The following is a 15,714-nucleotide window of genomic DNA, read 5'->3' as shown; positions in this document are numbered from 1 at the left end:
GAGGTTAGTCGCTTCTCAGTGCTGTAACTTGTAAATGCGTTAACATAAATGGCTGAAGTTTTGACAGGCGTCATTTGAAGGATCAAGCTCGACGAAAATGGTCCACATTAGTGAATACTAATTCCATCTCTTAGAATTTTCAGGTTTTATTCTTTTATTCTTAATTTCTTTATTTTCCGATAATGTTTTATCCCTAATATCAATCCTTTAGTTTCCTTATTTTCTTTTCCTACAGTGTCAGGTTTATTTTCGGTTTTAACCTCGGTTATTGGGATGGGTAGTGCGTTTGGATGAGCTTCCATAGGATAGCGGATGAGGGACTCCCTGGTAGCCACCAAGTTTTTGACTCATAATCGAGGGTTATCCGTAGGGTGTGTGTTTACCGATTTTAATTGGGACTACCACTTGCCCGATTATATCAACCGTTTCACAGTGCGCAACCGTTAATTTTCGCGACGCGCGTTTAAAAATTGAATAACTCGAATTCCGAATTTTTTCCAGTAATTCCTTGCCAGCGTACGAATGTGTGCCACCTGTATCAACCAAAATTCGAAATAATTTATTTTTGAATTTTGTCATGAAATGCAAACGTATCTCCGTCGTTTCCTCTTTGTCCGAATTTAATGTTTCCGGCGTCTCGGTATTAAGTTATATTATTTTTTGTTCTAATCCCTGCCCTTCCAGTTGCCCTGGTTGTAATTGTAGTATGGGCATTCTCTTTTAAAATGACCTACTAGACCGCAATGATAACAGTTTGAATTACCTGTATTTTCCTTCTCGTTTGTTTTCTTTTCTTGTTTTCTATTCGAGTTTAGACTGTTTTTATCTTGTGAGCTCTTGTTAGAATTATTAGTCGGTTTTTGGTTTTCATTTCCGCAGTTTGGTTTTTGAGAATTTTGTTTATTATGATTTTCCGATTTATTTTCAACATTTTCTGTTTGGAATTCAGTCAGGGGGTTACTTTGACCTTGCATTAAACCTAATGTCATTTGGTTGAAGGGTGGTAGAATTTGGTTAAACGGTTTCAATGGGTATCTTCATCTATTGTTTGTGAATCTGGGTTGGAAGTTTGGTTGGAATCTAGGTTAGAAATTTGATTGAAAACCAGGTGCGAATCTAGGTCCAAAATTAGGTCTGTAATTTTGTTGGTATTGGTTTGGGAAAGGGATTATTTTTATCCCCGTTACCATTATTACGCTTTTGTTCGATTTTATCCTCAATTTTTGGTTCTGTTATTTGTAAAACTTGCCCTATAACTTTCGACTTTGCTAGCTCAGTTTCCCATTCTTTGCCTAAATATTGCAATTACTCAAAAGTATCAAAATCGTTCCTTTTAATGTACATTTTGTATTCTATTCTAAGGTTTTCGTAAGCTCTACGCAATTCCCGTTCGCGGTTTTTTCTAGGGTAAAATTTTGTGAATAATTTCCTAATCTCAGTCAGGTAAGAGTGTATGTCTTGGTTTCATTTTTGGTTGCAAAATTAAATTTTTTGTCTTATTTTCTCTGAAAATCGTTCATCGATGTAAGCATTTTTAAAGTGCTCGTAAAAATCTGACAAATGTCTCCAGGAATTTTTATTTATTTCGCACCAATCTTTTGCATCTTCTATTAGTAGTGCATCCAAATTTTCAAGAATATCGCGGTTGTTTATTTTGTATCCCCCTTTAAATCTTTTCAATTCGTCCAAAAAATGCACGGGACTGTCATCTTTATTATTTCTAAATTTAATGGGCGAGTTACTCATGATTTGGAACGGTGTTTGAATCATGCCGAAGGAAAATACGTCGCTGGAATTGTTTAATTATTTAGCTTATTGTCGGATTCATCGTCTGTGTCTGGGTTATTTATGTGAATTCTAGAATGTCTGTTTGATCTGTTAATTGTTGTCCGTTGTCTACTTGATTTGTTTTAGTTTGAGTTAATTCTGTCCTGTAATGGTTCACTGTCATCGGAGTCTTGTATTTTTAAATTATCATCTTTTAATCTGCTACGGGTTTCAATGTTATTGTATGAAATTTGTCGAGGTTCTTCTAAATTTTGTTTTAAATTGAATTGAAGGGAATTTCTGTTACGAGAATCATTTGTATTTTTCCTGACGTTTGGTTCAATTATTTTCTCTCTAAATTCAAAAGAGCTATTTGCTGGAGGGTCCAGTCTAATCCCTAATTTATTTGTCCTTTTTCGAAACCCTTTCTTTTAAAAATCTTTCTTTTTGCCGGTTCATCAATTCATTAAATTTTAACGCTTTCTAAGAGTTCGTCTGTTTCTAGAATGAACTGTGTGTTATTTTCCAAAAATGAATCGCGTTCGTACGTCTCGCTAATTGTTTGTCTTTGGTTATTTATTGGATTCGACGCGTTTATTACAGGAAGATTTCCGTTATCCCAACAGAATATATTGTTTTCTAATTCAAACATTCTGTTGGTTTGAGTATTTTGAGTTGATCTGTCTTGGTTTGTCCTATTATTCTTACCGGGTGTTTCCGTGTTTTTTCGTGTAAGCCTTCTACCGCGACCTATCGACCTATTTATTGTTTTTGGGATTGTATCCGTGTTTTGAGTTGGAAATGCAGTGGCTTCTTCCAAGTTCAGGCTCTCGTGGTCGCTTTCCATAATTATAGGTTTCGATATTGTTATTTTAATTTTTCCCGATCTTAATTTCATAAGTTTTATTTTTATCCCAAATCTGTTTTATTAAGACATCCTCGTTGAATGTAAGATTTGGTTTTTTAAGTAGAAAAAAAGATGTAAGTTTTGTTTAAGAAGTTTTGGTTTGCTTTTTCATGATTTGACACCCTATATTAGGTTTCTCTAAGAGGCTTCTAGATTTTGTTTCGAATTCGATAAATATATTTGAATTCATTTTAGAGATTTCTAATTAAAATTTTAATTAGATTTTGGTAGTGGAAGAGTTCGAAAATATTGTTATTTTCATTATACGGCTCTTTGTTTATAAAATACGTCGCGTCACCTTGTCGCGGGTCGCAAGGATACGGGTTGCGCGTTTTCGCTTGTTTGCGCGCTTGAATCTTTCACTGAGTCGGGTGATTTAGATATTCCGTGAAGACTCTAATCTTGAAACAGCGCATGCAAATTCTCAGGGATATAAATTTATAAGAACGCATTGTGCATAAAATCATCGCATAAATAAAAAATGGCATAAGTATTGTCTCTGAGAAAATACGATACAAATTGAAGCAACTGGCATAATGATCATTTAGAATGCAATAAGGTCAAAAGAGTTTTAAGAGTCAGTGGAATGGAAGCTTCTAATGTGTCCCCTAAGGGTTTACATTTTGCTTCCACCTTCTTCTTTATTCCTTCACACCCCCCCCCCCCCACACACTTACTTGGTGGTGGAAGGGGGACCTACAATTTAAGGTGGGTTCCGAACCACCAAGAGCAAGAGCTTTAAGTACTTAGAGAAAACCTTTTTCTCTATAGGTACCGGTCCCGCGACTCTCCGGAGATGAACAACTCCCTTGCTAGGCTAGTGTCACCGCATGGGCCGCCGAGGCTCTTCCAGAGTGCGAGGCGGGAATCGAACCCTGAAGCCGACGGAGTGGGTCCAAAGTCTACGCTTTAGCCCCCATGACCATTGTCCCTTTTCCAAGAGTCAGTGTAAACGTAGATTTAAATTGAAAATTGTGTCCCTTTTTTCTCGGCAGGATTGAATTTTTAATGGAAATTATTTGGAATGTTTAGGGTGGGCGCCAGGTATTACGGGGTAAGACCGAGGAGGGAAATAGGGATTTTGGGATGCCGAATTAAGGGGTCATGACACAATGAGACAATCGTATTAGGCAAGGTAAACGAACTTTATTATCACTTACAGTCGTCGTACGTAGGCCGGCAATCCGTCGCCAGTAATTCCCGGTAGATTAAAAGTGGGTATCCTGCAATGGACAAGTTGACCGAGGTCGGAGAGATGGTCCTGCTGGTAGAGGCCTTTCCTGGCAGGCGGGGCGGTAACTGGGTCTTGAGGAAGACGAGCGGTTTCCAGGATGAGAGAGTTCCGTAGACACTCGCGGGAGACAAAAACGGACCAAGAACAGGGTTCGAATCTAAGCCCGAAACACGACTGACTGCCGGTGTGGGTATGCGCGCTACCCGACGCTTCGGGAACCCTCGGCGATTTTCGCCTCGGCTCGGATACGGCCCGCAACCGTTTCGTGCAGGACCGTCCCGAGCACCATCTTATTGTAACCATTCCGTTACAACCCTTATTTCATTTGTCGATTTAAGAGAAGTCTTCAGAATCAATCTCAATATTGTAGTGAAGGCACAACATTTCTGTTCATCTAATCTGCTTCTACTAATGTTTATATGGGGCTATCTCCCTCTGGAAGATGTGTTGATGCTGGATCATCATTAGGTTGCGCTAAAACATCAATTGCCGCTATTTAATCATCTGATGCGGCTTTCTCTATCTGATATTGATTGGCACGCCAAATGAACCTACTGTTTAATCTTCATTGCTCGGTTTTATGAGATTAGAAGGTTATTTCTGATGTACTTCATTTTACCGATAAGTTTTATCACTGAAACCTTCTGTGTGTTAGGATACTTCGCTGCAAACTTCATGCTAAGATTGCATCCTCCCTCGCTTTTGGTTTTAAACTTCGCACTTCCAAAAGAGATACGCACCAATTCCTTTTTCATTGTGGTATCCCACTTGATGTGTTCCCATAGCCTTTCTGTTTTGATGGTTGGATGCAAATAGCTAACGCTAACCAAAGCATCCTCAGCTGGCGCAGAAAGCTGTGTAATTCAATTAATTTCTTTGAGAAGATCAATCGTGATGATTAGCATATTGATTAAAAGAGACGTCCGACAATTAACTACTGAAAATCAAATAGAGCATACGCAAATTACTATAGCAAATGGCTACTTAAAATTTACGTAAAGGTTTCAAAAAGATCAAAAGAAATCAATGTAAAAATACTATAATAATGAATTCAAAAGAAGCAAAAGTTTTGAAGCATGACCGATCACATAATTCCTCAGCTAATTTTCTTCAAAGTCCTATTTCCTATGTAGTCCAAACAATACATCGAGGCTCCGTCTAGCCATGGGATGCAAAATCTCTGACTCCGAACTCTATGTTAAATGTTTAACATGCGCGGTAAACGGTCGAGGAACAGCTGATGATGTTTGCCATGTTTCGACGGAGAAGTGTACTTAGCAGTTAATAGCTTCTAGTTGTCCCAGTGTCTTTTCACTGATAAAGATTATCAAAAGCCATCACTGAGTGCATTCAATGAATGACAGAGAATCCACGACTATTAAGTCTTACCCCTCCTTGCGAGTATGGCTGAGTGTAATGTGTGTTGCGTCTCATCAGTAATCAAAAATGTATATCTTTGTTTTATCATCGTTGGATCGTCTAGAATCATTTTAACCGATTATTTTGCAGCATACGTTTTCTCCAGTTCAAAAATTTAGCACTTGAGAGTCAGAGAGGTGACATTACCTAAAGACTCGAACCTAAATTCACAAAATTTCTAAATAATTACCTCACGAATCGACTCGGATTAAATGTTTTTTCTTCTTCTAAAGTTAAATATCTGCAACAGCGTAAACCTTAATCTAAATACAAATTCGCCTCCTGTAAAAACTAACAAATTTTCTTATCATAGTCCTATTTACTAAATTTAAGATTCCAGTGTAACAAAAGTCGACTGGATCAGATTGAGAGTTTCTTTTTATATAAAAAAATGATCTCGTTGCAAGCTTAATTTTGTACTTTAAAGGAAACTTGTTGCGACAAGTGTCCATAATAGAATTTACGGGAATACAAAGTGAAGAGAGGTTATTTTTTGAGAGGAGCCCTTCGGCTTGGTGGAGATCGTTAAAAATAATAAAGTAATATAACAATTTTGATCGAATTGCCACTTCAAAACATTTAAAACGAATTAATATATGAGTACGGCTATCAGGGTTCCTACAATACCTGGAAGACCTGGAAGATCTGGAAAAGTCATGTAATTTTTAAAAAGTGTTTAATGAGCCTAAAAAAGTTATGGAATTAAAATAAATGACTGGAAAACCTGGAAAATTCAACTGGAAGATGTTGAAGAAGGAACTCGTTAACTAACTAAATTTTGATAACTTTTAAAATAGACAATTTTACTAGTTTTTTTCGATCTTAAAGCTTTATTTTAACTTTGTTACAAATTTCAGACTTTTTTAGATTACTATAATTTTAAATGTAATCATAATCTTTGCATAAATAGATCGACTATATTTGTTCTTAAATTAATAACAAAAAAAAATATGGTTATGATTAAGGAATATTTTTTTCACTTTGATAACAATGTTATTGAAAATTATTTTAAATCGAATCTAACTTATTGATAAACCATTAGAATTTCATTAGAATTTGTTACAATTCAATTTAATTGGCTGAATTAAAAAAAAAGTGGACCTAAAATTTTGGCAAAATTATACCCGGAAGACCTAGAAAAGTCATGGAATTTTGTAACTAGACTCTTGTAGCAACCCGTTCTTCGAGAAAATTACATTTAAAGTTGAATGCCAGAAGCACACGAACGGCTATAAGGTCCCTTTTCATATAGATATACACGTATATCATTGTAGATTTATTAACAAAAATAAATTTAAACAATCTAATTTTCTAAATATGCATATTATAATTTATAGTCCCATCTTAAAATGTTCATATAGGAAAAGAAGCTCGAAAAAAGGAACTGAAGAAGAACAAAAAGCAGAGGCAATTAGTACGAGCTGCTGTTCTTAAGGGAAAGGATCCCTCTCAAATCATCGAAGAGATGGAAAAAATAGATCAAATGGGTTAGTATTTATTTAGGTAGCAATATCAATCTTGGGTCTTATTGGATAGAGTGATGTTCGACTGAGGTAAGAGGGAATATTTTACGTAGCATTTACAATACAGTGTTTTTCGCGATTTATCCTTAGCATTGTAGCTGTGAGTAGAAAAAAATAAGTCGAAAAGTCTTATAAACTTTTGGTCCCCATACATATTTTGGGACTTGCAGAGATTTGAAATTTTATGTAGGTGAGTCGCTCTTGTGACAATGTGCATGCATGAAGCCCATCGATCCTCAGCACCACTTCCTCTCTAGCGCTAAGTTTACGGCGTACAGTGTGAAAAAAAGTTTTTTGTTTGTTTATAAACCTAATATCTCACGATTGGATAAATCGAATTACATAAAAATTGGAGTGAGTATAGTTCAAGTTATGTGGAATAAGGGAAATTATTGGTAAGGTCCAAAAATACTTTCCAAGGCCCGAAAATTCAAGCCAAATGTAGCCTTTTTGCAATTTTAGCTATAAAGTCGACGGTACTTTTACCATTCATGATATTTTTGTGGGAAAAACTATGTTACTTATTCACTTGAATATGAAAAATGGTGTATTTTCTTATAAAAATACGTGTAGTTCTTTACCAACAATCTGCAGCGCAACTCATACCTTGTTTTTTCTACCGGAAAATTTGGCCCGCGTTGTTATTTTTCTTCAAATTTTGTGTTTGATATGAAATTATTGCCTAGATGATAAAATCTTCAATAAAAATGAGTTAAGGTGTCATTTTTGTATTGTAAAATATGGAAATATTTTTAACAAACTCCAGAAATACTCTTCAAATTCGGAAAAATTAGAAAAACCAACTTTTTTGCATATGGAGGTATTTATATTTATCAACACGTTTATAACTAAGGGTGCCGAAAAACATTTAAAATTGAAGAAACATGCATTCTTGGGTGCAATAATGAGTATTTATTTATAAAATGTAATATTATGTTAAAAATCATTTTCAATTAGACAAATATTTTGAGTTTGATGGTTTCTATAAAAAAAAAGAGATTATTTAACATAACTTTTATAATAAGCTTTTCCGAAATATTAATGTGATGCGCTTTCTTTTTTTCAGTTTTATTAGAAATATTATCACAAATGATAGAACTTTCAGTCAAAATGAGGTAATGTTTTACTTCTCTTTTTGTAAAACTAGAAAAAAGTATTGACAAACCTCAGACATACTCTTCAAATTGGGAATATTCAAGAAAAATTAGCACTTCTGTACTTCCAACTATTTCCTCATCAAGCAAGGAAAGTGGCAAGGAGAATATTATTTTACTAAGAGTAATATTATGTTAAAAATTATACCGTATTTATATAGTGTTTGATGTTTAAGTTGTTCATATTGAAAAAATTAAAGAGAGTTTGGAGCACATATTAAAACTAGCTTTTTCAACCGTGGAATCTGACTTGCAGTACTTTTTTTGTTCAGATTTCATGAGTTATATAAAACATTGCCATAATAATAAAACCTTGGATTAAAATTAGTTTACATAATATTGATGTATTGTACAACAAGAAAAATGTAGATAGATAAACTTTTATTTTTCGGCCTGCACTGATACCTGCTTAAGTGTACCCCCACCACTGCTACCCCTCACTTGCCTCTACCCAGTATATCTCGCGTCGAATTAGAGGCGGGCATACCTGAGATTTTGAAATTAGTATCCATTTACTTATAATCCCTTTGTATTCGCAATGCTCATTCATAGAATGTCTTTATATTACTCTAATTTGGAAAGCTTCGAATTTAAATTTATTATATTTTGAAGACCTTTAAACTGGAAATTGAAAACTTCGCAAATATAACCATTCGCTTTTTTAACGTCTTCAGTTTAAAATTCATGAATCTTATTACTTTGAATTTCAAAATATTGTACAACTAGTACTATGTTGATTCAATGTACATGTTAATATAAGAATTACGTTTAATCACAAAAATAATTAAAACGTTAAAAATAAACATTATTGTAAATAGTGTTTACAACCAAATATTTTATAAACAAATACGAATTTTTGGGCAGTTATACGTAGAAAAAATTCGGTTCCTAAATTAAAACGAGAATGAATAATAGTACTGCGTGCTGAGATTCACTCCGTGAAAATTCCTGGAATATTTTATAATTAATACTCATCTATTATAAATTGTTCATAAAAATATTTATTAATACATTTTCATTATCATTTGTAACTAACTGAGACATTTTCAATAAAAAAGTTAAATCCTCACTCAAAGCAGGTGAATCTTCAACCAAAAAGTTATTTGTATTTTTAATCAAAATATAAGCTTTCCGTAAAGTAGTTCAGTTTTCAATAAAATAGTTATAAATTGTTACGAAAAGGCATTAATTTTTAAAAATTAAATAAAGTTAACAAACAATTGTTTAAACAATTTATTATTTATAACAATATTATCTTAGAGTAACGCTAAAAACTCGATGTTTTTTCTAGTATTTTCCACTTCAAATTCTAATGAGGTTATAATTAAATCATGTCAACAAACATAATTTGTAAAACAATTTATTATTTATAACAATATTATCTTAGAATAAGTCTAGAAACTCGAAATTCTTTCTAATATTTTCAAATTCTAATGAGGTCATAATTAAATCATGTCAACGAACATAATTGTTTAAGCAATTTATTATTTATAAAAATATTATCTTAGAGTAACGCTAGAAGCTCGTCGTTTTTTCTAGTATTTTCAACTTCAAATTTTAATGTGGTTATAATTAAATCATGTCAAGAAACATAATTGTTTAAACAATTTATTATTTATAACAATATTATCTTAGAATAATGCTAGAAACTTGAAGCTTTTTTAAATAATATTTTCCACTTTAAATTCCAATGAGGTTATAATTAAATCGCCGGGAAATCCCGGGAAATCACCGGAATCTCAGTCAATGATCGGGATTCTTTTCTTTTCTCGATCACTCTAAAAATAAAAATTTAAAGTGTTTAATTTTTCTTTGAAACTTTAATTTTTCAGTGTGACCATTTTAATCAGTCAAATTTATTTCTTCTTTTTCAGCCTTTCAATATGTTTAAACAGTTTTAAAATTTGATTTCAAAATCTTCAAAAACCTAAATTTTGTTTAAAATGTTATGGAATATTTTCAAATGTGTTATCATTTATTAAGTTCTTTTGAAACTTCTTAACAACTAATTTTTATATCATTCGAGTTTTCCATGAAGCTTTAATCCTGCAAAATTAAAATAAGCTGTTGAAATCTTCCATTTCATTTTTTGACAATTTTGAAAATCTTTTTAAATCTTTTTAAAAATACTCTTGAAACTAATTTTAAAAAAATCATTTTCTAATTTTAAAATAAATATCGGTAAATTGCAAAATAAATCAATTCTAAGTTTCATAAATTTTACAGATCGAATGTTAAAAAAATTCACGCTATAAGTTTCAATACTCTAAATTGAACAATGAAACAACCAATCTGGATTTTTTAAAAATTATATCACTTTAAACAATTTTCAGTGAGAAGCATTAAAATTTAAAAGATTACAAGCTTTTTTTAATGAACGCTTTCTGAATAATAAGTTAAGTCCTTTTTTTTCGAGTTCCCTCAAATCAATAATTGTTCAATTGTTGTTTATATATCTAAATTTGTTTTGAAATCCTATTAAATATTCTTTACACATATTTTTAAAAGAAAATTCATAAAAAAATTTTACAAGAATCTTATGTATGTATGCATGTATTTAATCTATCCCTTTTACGGGTTTGAGGGCCTCCGCTCCCTGTACATATATTTACAATTCCATCCTTAGTCTAACTTAACTACTACTTATATTCTACTCTTTCGCATTACGTAGGATAAACAAATAGTGACAGTAGTGGCATTAATTCTTATAATGAGCAAGCTTCCAGGGCTTCCGTGTCCTCTTACCATAAAAAAATTCATTTTCCACGATATTGAGAACAATTTTCGCTTTTTACTGTCCCTTTTCAGGATCACCCGTTTGGCTCTGCCCTACTCCCTTGCTTTCCCTTACTTCTTCCAATTTCTTCATTCACATCACTCCCTGTGCACTACCATCCAAGATCCATCTTACACATTCATCCACACTCAACTGTCCCTCTTCCTCTCCTGTACATCTCTGTAATACATGTGCCCATGACTCAATTTCGTATCCACATACTCTGCATAAATTCTCTTCATCCATCCAATATTTGCATGTTCTCACTCCTTCTCCCATTCTGAACCGTACAACCCTACTCCACCTTTTTTTATTTTTTGCAGATATTCTAGTTCCGTCAACCCTTTGACCATCACATACCATCTTTTGTACCTCGAATCTATAATCTTTGTTCATCTCTCTTCTCATTGTTTAACTAATAGCTCTAACTTTATGTCCTGCCACTCCCGAACCCCTTCTCGAATATTAAACCATTCTCATTTTTCTCCTTTCTTCTTCCCATTTTGAATTTCCCACATTACCTCTCGCTTCATTGTTCCGAATTTCGCCGAAGCATGCTTGTACAATTCTACTTCCCTCTCCCCTTTTTAGTTTCTCTTCAAACCTCCAGGCTCTCTTAATTTGTCTAGTAACCATATTTTCTCTTCTTAACTCTTCTTTTAACATATATCCTGGGCAACTCCAGCTAACCCACATTACGCACCTCAGAAATCGCTCATGCATGCTTTTTACTTTCTTATGTTCCTTCTATCCCTAGATCTCCACACCATAACAGAACACCGCCCACACCAACGCATCAAACAACCAGACCCTCATTCTCCAATCGTTCTCGAACCTTCTCTTTCCTATACCCCACACTTGGCCCATTACTTTACTCGCACATTCAATTATTTTCCTCACCTGCAGCTCGTCTCCCCCTTCTGCCTCAAACCAAAAACCTAGGTAACAGAACTCCTCCACAATTTTCACTTTTTGTCCGTTCATCTTCCAAACGTAATTTATTTTGCTCTTTCTATTTCTGAAGCACATCACCTTTGTCTTATCTATATTCACCGTCAGCTCTTTTGTTCCTACATATTCTTCGAAGATTCTCGTCATTAGGTTCATCCCCTTCTCATCATCTGCTAATAGAACTACATCATCCCTGTAAGCTAGAGAGTATAATTTGCTATTACCCAAAACCGTTCCTCCTTTCCCTTTCTCCTTTAGCTTCTCCTTTATGTCTGCCATTAGGATATTAAATAGTAACGGACTCAACGGGCACCCTTGCCTTAGACCTCGGCCTGTCCAGAAAACCTGCCCTTTTTCCATTCCTATTTTCACCCTAATCCTGGTTTTAGTAAAAATTACCTTTATCCTCTCCAACAACTTTTCCTCTACACCCCTCTCTTTCATTTCCTGCCATAGCACTTTTCTGTTCACTGAGTCAAACGCTGCTTTGAAATCTACGAAAAAAGCGACTATTTTCCCTTTCTTTCTCCCCAAATTTCTGTTAACTAAATAGTTAAGTACGTAGATGTTGTCTATAGTTCCCATCCCTTTTCTAAATCCCGTCTGAGTTTTGATTCTCTTAAAAACTTCTAAATATCTTTTAACCTAATCAAATTTTTTCTAAAGTAATAATTGTTCAATTTTTATTTATTCTCCAAATTTGTTTTTGGTTTTAAACTCTTTTTAGGAATACTGTAAAAAATAATTTTTGAAAGAAAAAAATCATTGAAAATTTTGCCATAGACTCTTAATCAATCCTGCAATATAGAAAAATATCTTAAAAGTTTCTGATTTTTGGATAAAATTTTGGAAATCTTGAATATTCTCTTCAAATTAATGTTCTAAAATAAAAACCCATTCATAATTTTCATAGGAATCTTAATGAAATTTTCGTATAAAATTTTATTTTTAATTATTTAGAAACGTTTCAAGTTTTGAATTATTTTTTAAATTCTTTCAATACTTTCGAATATTATTGTTAAAAGTTTTTCATAAGGACAACCGCCGGATTTCGCAGGGGAAAAAAATATATATAATTTTTTAACTAAAAAGACGAATATTATACAAATAAAGTTGAAACAATTACATTAAAAGCTTAATTTCATTGTGGGGAATCCGGAAAATTAAATTTACGATTTCTGTTTACAATTTCCAGTTTAAATATCTCAGGTACGCCAGCCTTCTAAGATACAATCCCAGGCGAGAAAAAGCAATCTAGGGGTAACGCGCTGGATGCAATGGTGGGGGTAACCTTAGCAGGTCGTAGAGCGAGTCTTCCTTCCTTCTCTTCTTCTCCATCTTACCCAACACCCCCTTCATGCATGTTATTGCCCGTTTGTCTCTAGACAGCCAGAACCTTTTAAAATCCTCAATGCAACCGCATCTCATTATCGTTATAAGTTCCTGACTTCCTTGCTCTTCTTTCTTACACGAATATTGCGCTCTCTCCCTTGGCATAATCCTCTTCCAAAAATTTCTCCTTATATTTTACACGCTTAACTCCCCGTTATAATCTCTAGACTTGTTCTTCCTGTCTCCCTCCTGACAATATAGTTCGGCGTATTCCTTGCCGACCCCAGTATCCACTTTACATACCTCTCCTGTATCCTATTTTTGTCCAAGTATCTTCTCTCCTTTTTATCATCTCCTTTGAAGCCTCTTCGCTCTTTGCTAGCAGCACTATGTCATCTGCATATGCGGGTAAACATATTCTGACTCCTCCTACCACTCCGGCCGCTAGCTGATTTTCCATATCCACGATTAAAATTTCAAAAAGCGTTGGGCTAAGCGGGCACCCTAGCCTCAAACCCCTATCCATCTAGAAAACCTTAGAGATTCCCTCCCCTCTCGATCAGGCCTCTCCACTCCCCTCTCTTCCATTGTCTCCCACAACCTAACCCTATCCACCGAAGAGAACGTGCCGAGAACACCGTCGCGTATATTTTGTACGCCGTATTCATAAGCGTAATTCCTCTATAATTTTCCTGCCTCTCCCTATCTCCTTTCTTATACAGTGGTACGATCAACCCTTCTCTACTCTTTCTTGCGAATCCCTCCCCCTCCATACATTTTTCACTACCCCCTTCAGCCTCTCCCTTACCTCCTGTGTGCCAAACGGCCAGCCCTACTACTACCCCGTCCAGCCCTGCTGCCTTAGATCTTGGATCCAGCTTTTTTTCTTTTCCTGCCCTTTCTTCTTACACATCAGCCTATACTCCTTCCTTATTTCTACGTACTCCTCCCTTTTCGCGGTTCCATACACTTCCTGTACTTCTTTTTCACCTTTCTCTTCATCATTTTACATTCCCTATCAGACCACGGCTTCACCATTCCTTTCTTCCTTTTCCTAAATACCTTCTTTTGCACACACCCTTTAACTTTCTCTTTTAGATCCTCCCATATATCATCCACTGACCCCCCCGCCTCCCGTCAAAGCTTACGCTGTCTAACTGCCCCTGATACTTCTCTATTGCCTCTCTGGTCCATGATACCCTCTCACCTAAAGGCCCTTCTTTCCCACCCTGCCTACAAACCTAATGACTGATGGTCTGATTCCACGATCCCTTCCACCTCCAGTACCACCAAACGCTCATCACTCTCACTCCTAGTAAGTCTTCCACGCTTTCTTTAACCCTTTCCATCCGATCCTTATTATACATAGTCACAAACTTATACGTTGCCCCTTCTATCTTTCCTGCCCTCATTTGCACGCCCTCCTTCTCACCCTCTCCCTGAACTTCTTCTTCTAATCCATCCCTAACTCTTGTTATAATTCTCCCACTAGCCATTCCTTTCCTCTTTACTCTGACCACCTTCATTAGCCGCCACCTATACCCCTTGGCAACTTTGGCTCTACTCTACCCCATCCCTTTCTCTCTAGCAATTTCTCTACCAGTCTATTCACATCAAATTTCTGAATATACCTCCTAAAATCCTCATCTTTTTTCTTTACTCCTGCTACGTTTCAGTACAGCACCTTTAACACTCCTCCACCCTGCTTTATTGCCACCCCACTACTTCCCACGAAACAAATTCCCCTGCACTTCCTTCAACACCTCCTTCTCGTTCCATACCCACATTTTCTTATCTATTTTTATTTTCGGATTCCCTGCCTTCGCCGTTCTCCCTTCACTCCTCTCCTCCCTAGCCCTGTCGTTTAATATTCTCTGCACATCCCTTTCCTTCCTCGTCAAATCTTGATCGATGAAAACCTTCTTGTCCTTTATTCTATTTTCGTTACGCATTATCCCCAATTTTTCTTCCCAGCTTTCCAATTCAACCACCGCCACTTCATTCTCCTTTCTTCCTTCCATCCTAACGTTCCCTACCTTGCCTTTAACTTACTCTATGCCCTATAGCAGCGTTTCCACCCCCTCCCTTTCTTCCTCGCTCTTTAGCTTCAATCCTCTTTAGCTCTCTCCTCCTTTCATTCCTACAATCTCCCACTTTCTTTTCTATCATATTCACCACCTCCCAAAGACTGTTCTTTTCACCTTCTCCCCTGTCAACTTCTTCCATTCCCAACCTGCCCCCCACCTTCTGAATCCTTTTTCCGCCCTTTCCTTCCACACCCTAATATCTTCTTCCATCTTCTTAATCTTGTCCACTATTAGGCAACACCACTGGCGTACTTTGTTGACTCTGCAGGCTATTTCGGGAACCAGTATCTAACCTTTCACCACCTTAGAGGCCATCCACATATCACGTGGACAATTTTTCACCACTTTATGACCCCCCTCTACCTCTCGTGGACAGCCGTGGAATTTTGACAAACACCCCCTCCCCCAATCTGTCTACGAGGACGTATTTAATGAAAATATAGATATTATTGGTCTTAAAGCATAATATAAAAAATTCGAGTGTACCTCGAGTATACCTTGTTTGAGTTCAGTATATTTTTCATAAATTTCGGGGGAAGGAGTGTCCACGTGGATTCTAGCTCC

General features: G+C 35.4%; 1 protein-coding gene across 1 annotated transcript in view; it reads left to right on the top strand.

Moving 5' to 3' along the window:
- The window catches only part of LOC117176675 (WW domain-binding protein 11), a 94,807-nt gene that overhangs the window by 32,756 nt on the left and 46,337 nt on the right, over positions 1-15,714 (top strand). The window contains exon 2 of the mRNA XM_033366928.1: positions 6,689-6,814. Within this exon, the coding sequence (XP_033222819.1) occupies positions 6,689-6,814 (126 nt within the window). The remainder of the gene's footprint in view (positions 1-6,688; positions 6,815-15,714) is intronic.

This window comes from Belonocnema kinseyi, chromosome 7 (assembly GCF_010883055.1).
Source record: "Belonocnema kinseyi isolate 2016_QV_RU_SX_M_011 chromosome 7, B_treatae_v1, whole genome shotgun sequence".
NCBI classification, from domain to species: domain Eukaryota; kingdom Metazoa; phylum Arthropoda; class Insecta; order Hymenoptera; family Cynipidae; genus Belonocnema; species Belonocnema kinseyi.
The sequence above is the reverse complement of the archived record's forward strand: the minus strand, read 5'-3'. Positions and strand labels throughout refer to the sequence as shown.